The sequence below is a fragment of the Trichosurus vulpecula genome, chromosome 8, assembly GCF_011100635.1.
Source record: "Trichosurus vulpecula isolate mTriVul1 chromosome 8, mTriVul1.pri, whole genome shotgun sequence".
NCBI classification, from domain to species: domain Eukaryota; kingdom Metazoa; phylum Chordata; class Mammalia; order Diprotodontia; family Phalangeridae; genus Trichosurus; species Trichosurus vulpecula.
Window position 1 is genome coordinate 16393017 of NC_050580.1, and position 15767 is coordinate 16408783.

Consider the following 15767-nt stretch of genomic DNA (forward strand, 5'->3'; position numbering starts at 1 on the left):
GAATTCACTGCTTAAAGCCACAGGTGTATTATTTATGAAATGAAGACATTGAACCATCTCCCTAATGAAGTGCCTTATAGCTCATGATCTATGATTCTGGGATGATATCATCGGATATGATGACAGTTAAGTATGATGAGATGGTATGGATTCCTTCTAGTTGTTATCACTGTCAAGAATAGCCATATAAAAAGAATAACCAAGATCCTTCTAAAATTGTCAACATAGCAAAAACAACAAACAAGCAAAACGTAACAAAGAAATTAGAAGTTAAACTGAACTTCCATTTTAAAAAGATGATATAAATGTTTATTGGAGTGTGAAATTAATTAATAATTTCTACAAGTTCCTTCCATCACCACTATCATAAAGTCCATCCTAGCCGATATAAGCTATCATGACTTATACCACGTCTACCCAGTAAAGGCTAGGATGAGACTTTTAGACTATATCAGGAGAATCTCATTCCACTATGGACAATTTAGGAACAATATAATTTAATATTAATTATGTATGTAATATTTATAATGTTATATTGTTATTGTATTAATATGTAATATTTATAATACTTATATTTACTTATAGATAATTGGGGATAATATTTATAAGTTGGAGAGTATTTAAAAGAGGGCACACAGAAGAATGAAGGTCTTTGAGTTCATATCATGTGCAAATCTGTCCAAGGACCTGGGGATATTTAGCCTGGAGAAGAGGTGAGTCAGAGGGGGAATGGGAGAGAGTAAGGTACATATCTTAAGGACATTCGCGTTGAAGAGAGTTTATATTTATTGTCAGACTTCAGAGTGAAGACCTAGAAAAAATAAGTATATGTGGCAAAGAGACAGATTTAGGCAACAACTCTCTTGCATTGGCCTATCCAAAATTGTACTGGACTGTCTCTGGAAGTAGTAGGTTCACCACCACTGGAAGTCTTTATGAAAAGGCTGAAGAACATTTTGTCCGGAATGGCACAAAAGGAATTCTTAGTCAGTATTGGTAGGTCAATAACCATTTATTAAGCCCTACTACTTGCTATGAACTGTGCTAAGAACTGGATTGGACTAGAGGAACTTTGCTGTGGCTGCCATCTCTGAGATTTCAGGGTTCTAAGAATCATATCCAATGTTCTCTCTCTTAATTGGTCAAGCGCTTTAAAACTTAGAAGACATTATAGAATTATGAATAAGCAAAATAATTAACTTGGAAGTTCTTCCTTAAGATCTTTATATTATTTCATTTCTCTTTTTTGTTGGTGTTTAGGGAGATAAGCATTATATGAGGAAGGATAACACAACGCTGATATTTGTGAGTTTGATTCTTAATAAGCAATTTGCCTTGTTTTACACCTGAATATTATAACCTTTGGACAGTAAACACAAAGTGTTTTAAGAGTGATAATACTATTTGAAGAAGAGGCCCACCTGCCATACCCAATTTCTCTCTGCCTAATATATGGAAGACACATTCCATACAATTGAAATTAAAAAATGATTCTGAAAAGCATCACTTCATCAATTCTACCATTGTGTACCAAGTGACACATTCACATAGACATGAATTATTTATGAAAATATCATTGATATGCTCAAACTATTCATTTTTATGTATTTCTCTCCCAGAGTACATCTTAAATCTATGTGTTGTGTTTTTTTGCGTGATAAAACTTAGGGATTGTGGAGAAAACTGCTTTAAATATATTTCTTGGTCTAAAAAGGTTGTCATATTCAAATGTAATACTTAAAATGTGTGACTTATTTGTATTTACAATCCACCATACCTTTTTTGTAAGAGGGCTTCTCATCAAGTTATTGTATGAAAATTATTTCTGACAAGAAGTCAAAAAGATATGAAAGAAACTCATGAAAAATTCTCAAAGCAAGTCTTGGCTCAACCAAATTATGGTGAATCCTATAAATTAGAATTTGACCCTTGTTGAGAGTACTCTTACGCACAGGAAATTTAAGGGATAAGGTAGGGAAGAAGTAGTGAATCAGTCATGTTTAATAGAAAACTTAATTTTAGCTATAGAGATAAAAAGTAAGCAGTAAGCAGTATGCTGGTCTTAGAAAGATAGCTTAACATGCTACATGGAGCACAGCTTGGCACAATGAGGAAGATCTTATTTCAAATCCCACCTTAGGTATACAATAACAACAGTGACGGCATTTACGTAGTTTTTTGAGTTTATAAATTCTATCTGTATGCATATCTATATAGGTTTGTTATGTATCTATCTATACATGTATGTTATCTCATTTGGTCCTCTCAACTATCGTATGAAGTAGGTACTGTGACTATTGTTCATTTTACAGATGAGGGAACTCCAAGAGTTTAAATGACTTTCCTAGGCTCACACAGTAGTACTGTGTGAGGCAAGATTCAAATTTGGGTCTACCTGAGTCCAAGACTAAGCCTTCATTCATAGTATCATCCCACTGCCTACTTACTAGCTATATGACTTCTCAGCCTCAGTTTCCAATCTGTAAAAGTAATATCACTTACATTAGTGAGTGGTCATTACGATCAAATGAGAGAAAATACTAAAAACCAATGTTCATGAGCTATGTGTTAGCTTTTTTATTGGCTTTCATGATTAGAAAGATCATGGACAGTTTTCAGAACAGAATACAAATAACTAATAATTTAGGGAGATGATGCTATGACATGTAAGTGAATTGGATTTAAGTGAGGGAGGGCTATGCAAAGTCCCCAGCCTCACTTTCTCTTCCAGAGCCATCTGGGTCCAGTGGCAAGATCCAGATCAGGATGAGTGGAGATGGCCCTATAGAAATGCTTTGAGAACAATCTACATATGATTTCCTGGGTGAGCCTTGTAACAATCTTATGAATATCATTATGCCCAATTTATAGAAAAGGAAAATGAGGTTCAAAGTTGCTCATTGACTGCCTTGTTCATGGTCAGTAAATCTAGTATATCAAAAGGGCAAGATCTGTTCCGAGGCCTTTTCTGATTCCCTAGCCCACACTGACTTTCCCCGAGCAAATCCAAGACAGGGAAGTTAGGCCAGCATGGGAGGTAACTAAATAAGAGGGAAGATCCAAAGAGTGTTACTGATCAAAGGGATCTTTGGATCTGCTGAAGGCATAACAGTAAGTTTCAGTTTTTGCCTGTTTCTCAGGGAATATCAAGTACTATAATACTAATAAGCATTTTGATGTAAGGCACTTTTCTTAGAGCTATAAGCCATATTTGCTGGTTTACTGGTGCTCTTAATAAGCATTATATAAATGATTTTAATAAGGAATTGAAATTGCATATAATAAGCACTCATTATAAAATTATAAGTTAATAAGAAGAAGTTTGATTTGCAGAAATGGGAGACTACTACCTCCTTGAACTTATCCATGAGCTGTTTCAAAAGGAAAACTCCAGCTTGGTTACATGCTGAGGAGGAAGGTTTGGTTATGGCAGAGAGAGTTACCTATAACTTATAATACTGAGCCACATAAACCTAGACGTCATATTAATTCTGACATATGTGGTGACAATTATATGGGTCAGAGAGCTATTCTAAGCTTCAGCAATTTTACAGCATTGTTCTCTGAATCTTCAGATCCTTGCTGAATAAAAACATAAAAAAGGAAAGATAATGGGAAGGAGGTGGACCCCCACTTATCTGCTTTTTAGTTCCTCAGGACAATCCAGTATGAAAAGACCTCCATGAGAGAGAAATTGGAGAGCTCCTATTGGGTTATTTTCACAAAGAGATATTCAACAATAAGGCAATGCTTGGGAGAAGGATTTCTTTGGGTCAATATTTATCCAATTTTTTAAAAAGTAATAGCAAAACAAGAAAAATGATGATAGCAGTAATAATTATAATAAAAATGATAAAAGTAACCACCCTCATTCGGATCCTTCTTGCCAAGTCACTTCATATTTCTTTGTCTTCAGGTACTCATCTATAAAATGAGGGAAACAGTATGTATAGACAACCACTGAGAGATGCTATAGGTGAAAACTTTACCACCCTTTGGACAATACATCACTGAGTTGTTTTATTTTTCTGAATTCGCCACCTCATCCTCAGAAAATAAAAAAAAGGCTTTTACTAGGGTTCTATTCAGTGACTTTTCCAATGGGATCATTTCTGGTAAATGCTTTGCAAATCTTAGAATAGACATTTCAGATATTATAATGATACTAATAATAGAAAGACTAATTGGTATGAACATATGACTTTAAGGTTAAAATTCCCTTTAAATATATAATATCATTCAAGGTAATGGCTCAAGGTATCGATCGATATTGGGTTTTTATAGAAGAGAAAAAAAATGAATTAGGAATCAGATGTCCTGATTTCAAACCCCAGCTCCTGACTTTTATTATCTGTATGATGTTGGGTAAGTTAATTGTTTCCTTTAGTCATCATTTTCCCTATCTGTAAAATGAGGGGATTGAACTTATTGACTTAATGGGACACCTCAAAGCATCCCAGAGGGACACTTCCAGCTCTTGTCCTAGGACGCTATCGAGGTTAAGGAACTAGCCCAGGGACCGCGCTAGTTAAAATGTGAGGCATGATTCAAACCCAGACCCACCTAACTCCTAGTCTACTGCTCCAGTTACTCCCCAAATATTCTTGATGTGTACCAGGTCCTACAAAATGCATAGTTTTTTTTAATTAAATAAACAAGTATTTTTGATTGTGTTGTGTTTTGTTTGGTCTGGTCCTGTGACTTAATTGGGGTGTGGTACTCCCTGCGAAGAAACACCCTCTACAAATTCAGACTATCACCTCCTCAGGAACTTGCAGTCTTAAAGAGTTTTTGGGGACAATGAGAGGTTAAGTGACTTACTCTTACAAATAAGTATGTGTGGGAGACGCTATGTCACAGACAGTATGTGTCAGAGGTCAAATTGAATGCAGGTTATTCTGATCCCAAGAAAGGAAACCTATCCTTCTTACTTTGTTTCAGTTCAGTTTAATTCAGTCATTTTAAAATCATTTCTGACTCTTTGGGACCCCATTTGGGGGTTTTCTTGGCAAAGATGCTGGAGTGGTTTGCCATTTCCTTCTCCAGCTCATTTTACAGATGAGGAACCTGAAGCAAACCTGATTAAGTAATTTGCTCAGGGTCACATAGCTATTAAGTATCTGAAGCTGGATTTGAACTAAGGAAGTTGAGTCTCCCTGACTCCAGGCCCTGGACTCTATCCTCTGTGCTAGCTAGCTACACCCTTATTTTGCTTAGGTAATGAAAAAAATAAAAACATGAGTTGTGAAATAGCCATTAATTATGAAACTTATGGACAAGGTTAGTAAAACCTCAAAATATTCTTTTCTAAATGTTCAAAGATGGCTAAGCCTTATTGTTTAGATTTTTATTTTTCGATTGTTTATATTTTTAATATTAAAATGTTAATATAGAACATGGGGGGAGGGGAAGACTAGTTCCTTAATTATCTCAAGTATTTATGAAAAGAAGGTTAGGATGAATGAAGGGAAGAGGTCTAGCCTATGATGCATTCTCTGGGAGTGCTGGTAGCCTTCTTCTAGTTAAAAATGCAATAAAAATGAAACCAAAAGGCTTGCATGGCAATTCAAAGGAGAAACAGGGATTTAAGCCCAAATTCTCCAATGTCACATTCAGCTTTATTTCCAGTACAATACATCTTAGCTGATCCAGAACTAGAAGTACAGAACCCCTGGATTTCTTACTATGGACCTAGTACGTACTGTATGTGTCACTTGCAGTGAATTAAAACCTTCTCCACTGATATCCAATTGTCATTAAAAAAATCTTCAGTGAAATGAAAGGGCAAATCACCTTGTTCCAAATAGTTTTATGTGAGTTTTAATCCTAATGATTTCTAACCCAGATGCAAATGCATTTTTGAATCCACTGAGACATTGGACTTCACTAAAATAGTTGAATTGTGAAGGAACTCTACATTTTATCCTTCTAGAAACTGATTATTTTTCTTAGAAGTTCCATATATTCCAAGTTCATGTCTCCATAGGCATGGGTGAAAAATAGAACTCTAGAAAAAAAGTGAATTACTTCATTCTCTAAACTATGAATAATAGATTAATTCATAGTCGTAGGAGAAAATATTAGATAAATAAACCACACACCCACACACCCACACACCCACACACACATACCAGGGCAGATTAGAGGTGCCTAGAAAAAGCCTTAGACTTTAGAGTTGGAAGCTTGGTTTATTTAGTCTTCATTGCATCATTCCCTTTTTTTTTCCAGGAGCCTGGCCTCTTCTGCAGGCATGTACTTTGGCTTTCATAGGAGAACCTGCTTGAGCTGGACCAAGAATTCCAGCCAATATAGCACCACTAGAAAGCTTTCAATGACCTGGGAAACTCCTGCCTCAACTTAGGAGCCACTATTAGCATGGTAGAAAAAAGGAAGGAAGGAAGGAAGGAAAGAAGGAAGGAAGGAAAGAAGGGAGGAAGGAAGGGAGGAAGGAAGGAAGGCAGGAAAGAAGGAAGGAAGGAAAGAAGGGAGGAAGGAAGGAAGGAAGAAAAGAAGGAAGAAAGGAAGGAAGGAAGGAAGGGAGGGAAGAAGGAAGGAAGGAAGGCAGGAAAGAAGGGAGGAAGAAAGGAAGGCAGGAAAGAAGGAAGGAAGGAAAGAAGGGAGGAAAGAAGGAAGGGAGGAAAGAAGGGAGGAAGGAATGGAGGGAGGAAGGAAGGAAGGAAGGGAGGGAGGAAGGAAGGCAGGAAGGAAGGGAGGGAGGGAGGGAGGGAGGAAGAAATAAGCATTGATTATTTATCTCTCATGCACCAGGCATTACACTAAATGCTTTCCAAACACTATCTCATGGGCTGTGCATCACCCAGCGAAGCAGGTCCTCTTATAGTTCCCATTTTATAGTTGAGGAAACTGAAGCAGACGGTGACCTGAATAGAGGTTGAATTACAGAGATTCTAACTGCCTAATTATTTATACTCAAATTTCTATAATTAATGTTCAACAATGTTATGTAAATGTGAACTCTAAAGGAGAAAAACCAAAATGTTAACAGTGGATAAAAATAATTTACATGAAAAAAATTCCACAGATTCCAAGTGTCTGAGGATGGATTTAAACTCAGATCCTCCTGACTCTAGGCTTAGTGCTTTATCCACTCTCCCTATTACTATTATGAGGTAGTGGGACGACTCCTGGACTTGAGGTCAGGGGATATCTGGGCTGGAATTCCAACTCTAATTATTAGCTGTGTGACCTTGGCTAAGTCACTTACCTTCTTTGAGGCTCAGTCTCTTCATTAGTAAAATCTAGATTATTAATATTTGTGAAACTTATCTGGGGAGCTGGGGTGGGGTGGATGGTAGAATGGTGGTGGTGGTGGTTTTAAGGAAAGCATTTTGTAAACCTTATAGCAGGATCCCACGTAAGCAGCCACAACTGTTGTTCTTATTATAAGTGAATAATTCATCCTTTGAGGCCCAACCTGTTGGACATCTCTTAACTTCAGTTAGGCCAGTCCTCAGATAACAACACAGGGTCAATCCCCAATCTCTTGCCAAAGTTTTCAGTGCCACTGTTACATCCAGCCTTTGAGAGCCCACTGGAATCTCCATGTCACAAATTATAAATGGAGGAAACCTGAAGTACTTATTTATGCCAATGTCTTGAGTCAGTCTAATTTATTTATTTCCTGTTGATTAAAAATGTAGCTCACTCCTAGGGGCATCCTCCCCCTAGCAATCCACACGTGTTGATGAAACTCCAATATTAAGACATTTGTATATTATTATTATGAAACAGATTGACTCTTAAAATTATACTAATTCTTTTCTGATCTCCACAAACAAAACACTGTATTTGTATTTCAATGGTTTTGGTGGAGAGAACCCATAATCTACCTCACTTGTGATGCACTTAGAGAAAAAATGTATTGTTTCAGGCATTGTTCGTTCCATGCTAAACTTAAAAAATGCCCTAAAAATGCTCATTTCATCTTTAGGGCTGCCATACTGGGATCCGACAGCCTCATTAATCAGAGCAAGGCCACCAAGGTTTTGATTTATTTTGTTTAATATTAAGTTGTATCGTTGAAGGAAACATTGATTTTTTTCCTTCTTGAATGAGAATTTCTTCCCCCATCTAAAAGCCTCAATTTACTAATGATGCTGAAATGGCTGTAAGGGATTCAAACTGAGTTATTACCCCTTTGTCTCAGCAAAAACTGAGAATGTAGATCTCACACTCACTGTGGGAATATATTTGCAACTTAGGTTAAATCAATTCAGGCTCTTTTGTCTCAGAGCTCTGAGAACACAGTGTTGAATCAGGACTATATTTTGTTACTGTAAACTCCAAAAAGTAGGGTCAGTTGCAGAATGTTTATAAAGCATGAAGTTCAAATCTATTGGGAAATGACCAGCTCTTGGTGGCCTGTGTGTAGCTGACCCAGGTCAAACCAACCCAAGACAAACCAACGACCATTTATGAACTGCTGACTGTGCAAAACCTGTTCTGGGCACTGGAATCATAAAAGCAAATTGAAAAACAGTTCTCATGCTCACTGAGTTTATATTCCAATGGGGGAATATAGTGCATGTGCCTGTGCATGCACGTGCACAGACACATATACACACACTGACATGCAGACAATAGAGTACAATGAAACTGAGGCAAGGGAAAGCCTTCAGTGTGGGAAAGATCTTGGAAAGCTTCTCAGGGGAGGTGGTACCTGACCTGAATCTTGAATGAAGATAAGGACTCTGGGAAGAGAATATAAAAGGGAGTACTTTGCAGACATGGAGAATAGTGTGTACCAATTCACAAAGGCAGAAGATGGAGTGTCATCATGAAGACTCTAGGACATTTTTACATACCAAAAATCTGTGAATATGTATTGTACATTTTCCCTTTAAAATAGATAAGTACACATAAAATCAGGAAAAAAAGAATGTTTGTATTAATGAAACTATAAAATGGCAAATTGATATTTACCTTAAAATTATTGACATTATCATATATGAGTTTCTAATTAAATAGTAGCTCATTAGGTCAGTCTATTAGTCCATCTCTAATGGACCTGAACTTCAAATGGCAAATGTTCTGGAATCAAAGTTAAGATAGGAGAATGAGAGAAGACAATACTGGCATTTGGGAAATCACACAGCGATGTTAGCTGTCCCAATTTAGGCTTTCTGGTGGCTCACATGGCTTTTTGTATCATTGGAGACCACAATCTCAGAAGAATCACATTCACATGATCCATTCTGCATCAGCGAAGGCAGTACCCACTCCAAGGAAATAACGGATCTTTCAGAAATACACGATTGTGACAGCAGCGATCAATGATCTGAAAGCGAACAGACCTTCAAAGATCCCTTACTTGTACCAAGATGATCTTAGACATTGCATCAAACAATCGATTGCTGCCATATTATTTGGACTTGATGCAAGTTCCACCATCAGCTAGAGTATTTGAGTGTTTTCCACTTACCCTAACTTGCCCAACAAAAGCATTGGCTTCTTCTTCAACCACAGATAAGTTTCTTGGCAGATACGGATCAAAAGTTGGAGCATTGTCGTTTACATCTGTCACTACGATGTTCACAGTGGCTGTTGAAGTCTGAAAGAAAATGGGTATGTATGAGCTGAATTGTTTTTCATCATGAGATCGACTAAGAGAAGACATTAAAGAGAGGGCACTACATAGCAGCAGTGACAATGACAATGACCATGACAGTGTCAGTGGCTAGCATGCAAGGAATACATTCTGTAAATCATATTCTTACACCACTCCCAATAATCCCGTGAGGTAGGTCATATAGATCTTATCGGCCTCATTTTATAGACGAGAAGGCTGATTTGCTCGAGCTAACGTAAATCTTAAGTGTCAGAGGCAGGATCCAAACCCAGTTATCTTCTGGTCCACTTTCAGCACCTTCCCTGATATACAACATGTCTTTCTGACAAAGCAGATCTGAAATCAGAAGCCCCAGGATCCATTCTGAATTCTGCCCTTTTACCACCCTGAGCAAGCCACTTCTGCTTAGTTCTTCCTCTATGATCTTGAGAATGTTCCTAAGGTCCAACACTTTGAACTGGAAGAGCCCTTACATGGCATCTGGAACAACCAACTTATTTTGCAGATGAGTAAACTGAGGCCCAGAGATAAAATAACTTGTTGGAGGTTATAAGGAAATAAAGTGAACTTTCCTTGGAGTGCCTCCTTTTCAATGCACCACACTGTCTCCTAGTGGATTAACTAGAAAATACTTTCTAATCCTGAAATTCTCTTCCAGCTTTCTAGTCTCATATATTGTGTCTATGGATCGGTTGATTAAATTGATTCTTGCCTTTGTCCCTGTGGAGCCACCTTCCTAATGAAAATAGCACATCTCCATCCATTTCCTTTGTTATTTATGTTTGGAAAGACAAAGTTTGTAATTTGCAACTGCTTTTTCTCTTTAAGAAAATGATGAAAAGTGCAAATGGTGATATTAAAATGTAAAAGGCATCTAGAAATGTCAAACACCTCCCAGAGGCATATTTTCTAAAACTGATTTCACCTTTATGGAGACCACAAGGCAAGTCTTCACATTTTTAGTTCAGCAAATAATTCTCTGTTCTCTCTCTCTCTCTCTCTCTCTCTCTCTCTCTCTCTCTCTCTCTCTCTCTCTCTCTCTTTCTCTTTTTCTCTCTCCTCTAGTTTTTTAAGGCTCCCTCTTTATTTTTCTTCAGTTACAAGCTATTGAATAAGAAATTGGTAACACCAAAGAACAACTGCCAAGGTTATGCCAATTCTTGGATATATGTGCTTGCTCATGTCCTGTCAGTAGTTCTCCATTGAAACTAAGAAGCTGGAACCCTTATGGTGGCTATGATAATGCCAGGTTCTCCTAGAACCATGCTTCCCTGAGTTGTAATTAGAGATATGATCTTCAACCTGGAGCATTTCATTTTGGGGAGCAGAGATGATGTTGTCACAAAAGCCAATGAGGCCATGGGGGCAGTTATGCTCAGAGAGTGGGTTTTTCTCTCCTGCCCAGGTAATATTTCTGAGATGCCAGATAATACTCATACACATGAACACACCAACATAATGGAATACCCTTTTTCTGCTGCTGGAGATCTCCTGTTGACCGACTCTGCTTTGATCCTGAGAGGTGAGGAAGTGGGGAACCTTTTCAGAACTAAAAGCTAAGTTCATCCCTGTAGTAATCGTTCCCCTTTTCTCCTTTCCCTATCTCATCTGCCCAAACCACGAACTGCCAGAATGCGTCATAGCCTATTTAGCTTTGTTAGTCATTTAACCATATTACTGCTCCTCTCCTCCTGTGATGATCCACATTTCCTACTTGAGATACTTAGAGATGGAATGAGAATTAACCTTAGAAAGTCTAGAGTATTCTAACACTAAATGGAAAATGGACCCATAGGCTTATCATAATTTCCTAACAATGATTAATTTATACTTCTCTTCCTTCCCTTTTACTTTCCTTCCTTTATCCTCTACTCCTCTTCTCCCTATCCCCTTCCCCTTTCCTTTCATTTTTTCTCTCTTCCCTTCATTTCCACTTTTTTCTTTACTCTCTATTTTCTTTTTCCTTCCATTTTCTGTTTTTTCTTCTTTTCTTCCTTCCTTCACGTCTTTCTTTTTTCTTTCCCTCCTCCCTTCTTACATGGGGTGACAGAGGAGGAGGACAGGAAGGTAATTATATCAATGCTATATTCTTCACAATTTGGAGCTCCACTTATCCCAACTTTATTAAGACTAATTTTGCCAAAAATGCTACTTTAACCAAGGTCAAAGATCAAAATTGTTTTTACCATATATCCCCTTAATTATTGCATTGATAGGGTTATACTGTGACTTTCTAAACACTTACGTAAAAATGAATTATTTTTAAAGAATTTTTCCCCAAATACTTTCATTCATTTCTCTACTAGGAAATTTTCTATTAGAGTTTTATGAATTTAAATTACGTACCTCTAAGCATACCTTTCAGAAAGGTTCACTTACTCTTTGGTAATTGTGGAATAACTAAATGAAAGAGTCTTCCCCCTTTTATAGGACACTGGGAAACTTACAGACTTTAAAGCAAACACAAATATATCATTCCACCAATGTCTAAACAGTTTATACCTTTTTTTTCCCAGGATCCCAGTACTCGCCAAAGAAGTTAATGACAAAAAGTACTTATGTTTACCAAAGTATTCAATGTAGTATTTTATGTAGTACCAGAGAACTAGAAACAATGTGAATGGCTCATGATTAGAAAATAACTGGACAAAATGTGATCTAGAAATTAAATGAAACAGCATTGTGCCATAAGAACAGTGAATTGAGAGAAATTCAGAGAAACCAAGGAATATTTGGAAGAGCCAGTGCAGAGTGATATAAGCAGAGTCAGGAGAACAATAGAGAACTCCCATAAGGTAAATGAGTTTAAACAACTCTCAGAGGCAGCTAAACTCTCTTCCCCTGTCATCACCAGCCCTGGTCTGAAAACGCAAATGTTGAAGCAGATCTCTGTTCTCTTGGTAAAAAGGTCAGACTCCTTGGTACAGAATGTGTCAGATCCTATCTGATACAACCTCTCCCTTGGTTGGCTTTGCTTGGCCATTTTCTCTTCTTACAAGGGCAGTTTTAATGGCATGGCTAGATCTGGAAATGAGTAGGCTATGAAAATGAAATGGGAAGCTAGGTGGCACAATGGATAGAGTTCTGGCAGTACAATCAAAAAGACTATCTTTCTGAGTTCATATCCAGCCTCAGACATTTAATAGCTGTGTGACTCTAGGAAAGTCATTTAACCCTGTTTGCTTCAGTTTCTTCATCTGTAAAAGTATCTGGAGAAGGCAACGTCAAACCACTCCACTACTTGCCAAGAAAACCCCCAATGGGGTCATGAAATGTTGGACAAGAATGAAACAACTGAACAACAAAATAAAAATTAAAAACATTAGTAAAACATTCTTATTGCCTTCTTCCCAAGGAAAGAGGTGGGAAAAAACATCTTCCCATTTTTTTTTTGTATAAAGATATCTTTAGTTGTTTGTTTTTCTTCATGGTGCAAATAGAAGCTATGAGACCAGGACACTTCATTTTTGTTTGTTCCTGGAGGAGATTGCTAGGAATAATATTCATTCTATTATCATTAGAAGTAGAAGACATATTGAATGTTTAAAATATCCTTCCAAAAGGCTTCAGTGAATTGTCACAGTTTTATGCTTGAATCTGAAGTTCAATCTCAGTCAGGCAAAGAGAATGAAACCTAAACCAGGGCTCTCCAACCTTAGGTTTTTATTGAAACAATAGACAATACATTTTGATTTGCCATTTTAGTGAGAGCTCTATGGTTTAAAGCATTTATGTAAATTTCTATGGTTGTAGGCGGGTTTCATAAATTGTCTGGGCCTCATTTTGGACATCCCTGACCTAGACTATGAAAATCATTGGGGCCACTTGTTGTCAGGATAGAACAGAGTGATCTGTCCTCTCACTTCTTTACATCTGACTGGCAGAATCAGGGGAATTATAACATGGCACTTCAGCATTGTTTCATGTACCCCAGAAAACGTTTGTGGAAGAGTTACTCAGAACAGATCTCTGTTACATACGTTTCAATGCTAGGGAATTAACAGAGACCACCAGGAATTACAGAAACACATAAAAGATGAAGGCAGAACAAATGTAGCAGCTGAAACATTTTAAAACCAATTAGGAGCAGTGGAAACCAAACTAAAACACACAAATTCCATGCCCTTTTAGTAAGGCTGATATGCTATCAAATTATGGATTGTACAGACTAGAAGATACATATCTTGGTTCTTTCATATTCAAGAGCTCAATAATAAAGGAAACTCATTAGATAACTAACCTGTCTGGAAATGGGGAATGAAGGTGTATGTCTCTAAAACAATTACTAGCAGGGAACATAAAATGCAGGATCCCCAGCAGATGTACCATGTAACGTGCACCCCTTCAGAGTTTTAGTAGTAGTTCAAATCAGGGAACTACACGGCCAACATGCAAACCATAAACCAACTTAAGTCAACACAAACCTTTTTTGAATAAATATCAATTCATTAAATTTCCATCATTATGAAGATTATTATCAGTTCTTTATACACACCCTCACACCCAATTCAAGGCAAATGTGTGTCTCGTTCATTGTCCACAATTGAGAATTTACTGGCAATCTCATAGTGTGGTTGCTGTGGTTATTCAGTTTCAGACACTTCATGACCTCATTTGGGGTTTTCTTGGCAGAGATACTGGAGAGGTTTGCTATTTTCTTTTCTAGCTCATTTTATAGATGTGGAAACTGAGGCAAACAGGGTTAAGTGACTTGCCCAGGGTCACATAGCTAGTAAGTGTCTGTGGCCAGATTTGAATTCAAGTTTTCCAGACTCCAGGCCTGTCGCTTTATCCACTGCAACACCTAGCTTCCTGGAAACAGCTACCAGAATGGCTACTGTGGTCATCGACATGTAGCAAAACTACCTTAAATTTGAGACTTATAGAAATATAGTGTTGAAAACACATGCATATACACACTAATTCTCACACACACACACACACACACACACACACACTGACTGGTAGCATCAGGGGAATGACAACAGAGCACTTTAGTATTTTTTTCTTGTACCCCATTAAATGTTTGTGTCTGAGTTATTGAGAACAGATCTTTGTTACAGCCATTTAAATTCTGGTGAATCAACAGACCACTAGGAATTACAACAACACATAAAAGATGAAGGCAGGACAAATGCAGCAGATGAAACATCTCCAAGCAATTATTCAACAGGAACAAAACTAAAACACATGAATTCCATGTCTTTTTTGTGTACACACACACACACTCATTGTGCATGTAAATATACACATACTGTAGATTATCTTTAGTTCATTTAGATATAAAATGTGTGTGTGTGTGTGTGTGTGTGTGTATGTGAGAGAAAGAGAGAGAGAGAGAGAGAGAGAGAGAGAGAGAGAGAGAGAGAGAGAGAGAGAGAGAGAGAGAGAGAGAGAGCAAAAAGCAGGTGAATGAGAGGAGAGAGGGTAGGCTTAGGGCCTACTAACTTCACATGTAGCCTTTGTAGGATGGTCACTCCTCAAACTATTTCTTGATTCATTACCATGTTCATTCTCATGGTCTATAGTTCTAAGGATATTCATGGGTCATCTGCAGTGATATTTCATTACTAATTACTAAAATGATAATTCTTCTTACTAATTCAATCAGTTAGCTCTACATACCATTCAATAAAGTGGAAAAACTTATTTTCCCATAGCTGCTCCTCTTTCTATAAATCTTACCACATATCCTTATTTCTGAGACACAGTCTTACCATTCAGATCTCAGAATGGTAGTCAAAGCCTCTGAGATTATCGTGAATATAAGCCACTATTTTTATTACTAATGTAGCACCTTAGGCTGTTGGATATATCTCTTTAGCTATCTAACACAAGAAGCCACTGCGGTGACTACTCAAGAACATTGTTAGGTCTCTATGTGAACTCTACATAATTTGAAAAAACAAGTCCTTGTTGTTTTCACAGTAGTCAAAAATTTCCAGAACTATGTCATAAGGTATTTCTGGACAATTTAGACTGATGACAAGTCTATGAAACTTATTTCCAAGACAATGCATAAATCCTTAATATACTGTCCTGGAGATGACAGAATACTATTCTGACATCTGATGATGATAATGATGATGTTGGTGGTGTTGGTGGTGGTGGTGGTAAATGTGGTGACAAAAACAATGATTTGTAATTGTAGTTAGAAATCTTGGGTCTCCTAAAAACT

General features: G+C 37.3%; 1 protein-coding gene across 1 annotated transcript in view; it reads right to left on the reverse strand.

Annotated features, from left to right (window-relative positions):
- Positions 1–15767, reverse strand: part of PCDH15 (protocadherin related 15) — a 1035697-nt gene that overhangs the window by 284984 nt on the left and 734946 nt on the right. The window contains exon 17 of the mRNA XM_036735025.1: positions 9443–9571. Coding sequence (XP_036590920.1) covers positions 9443–9571 — 129 coding nt within the window. The remainder of the gene's footprint in view (positions 1–9442; positions 9572–15767) is intronic.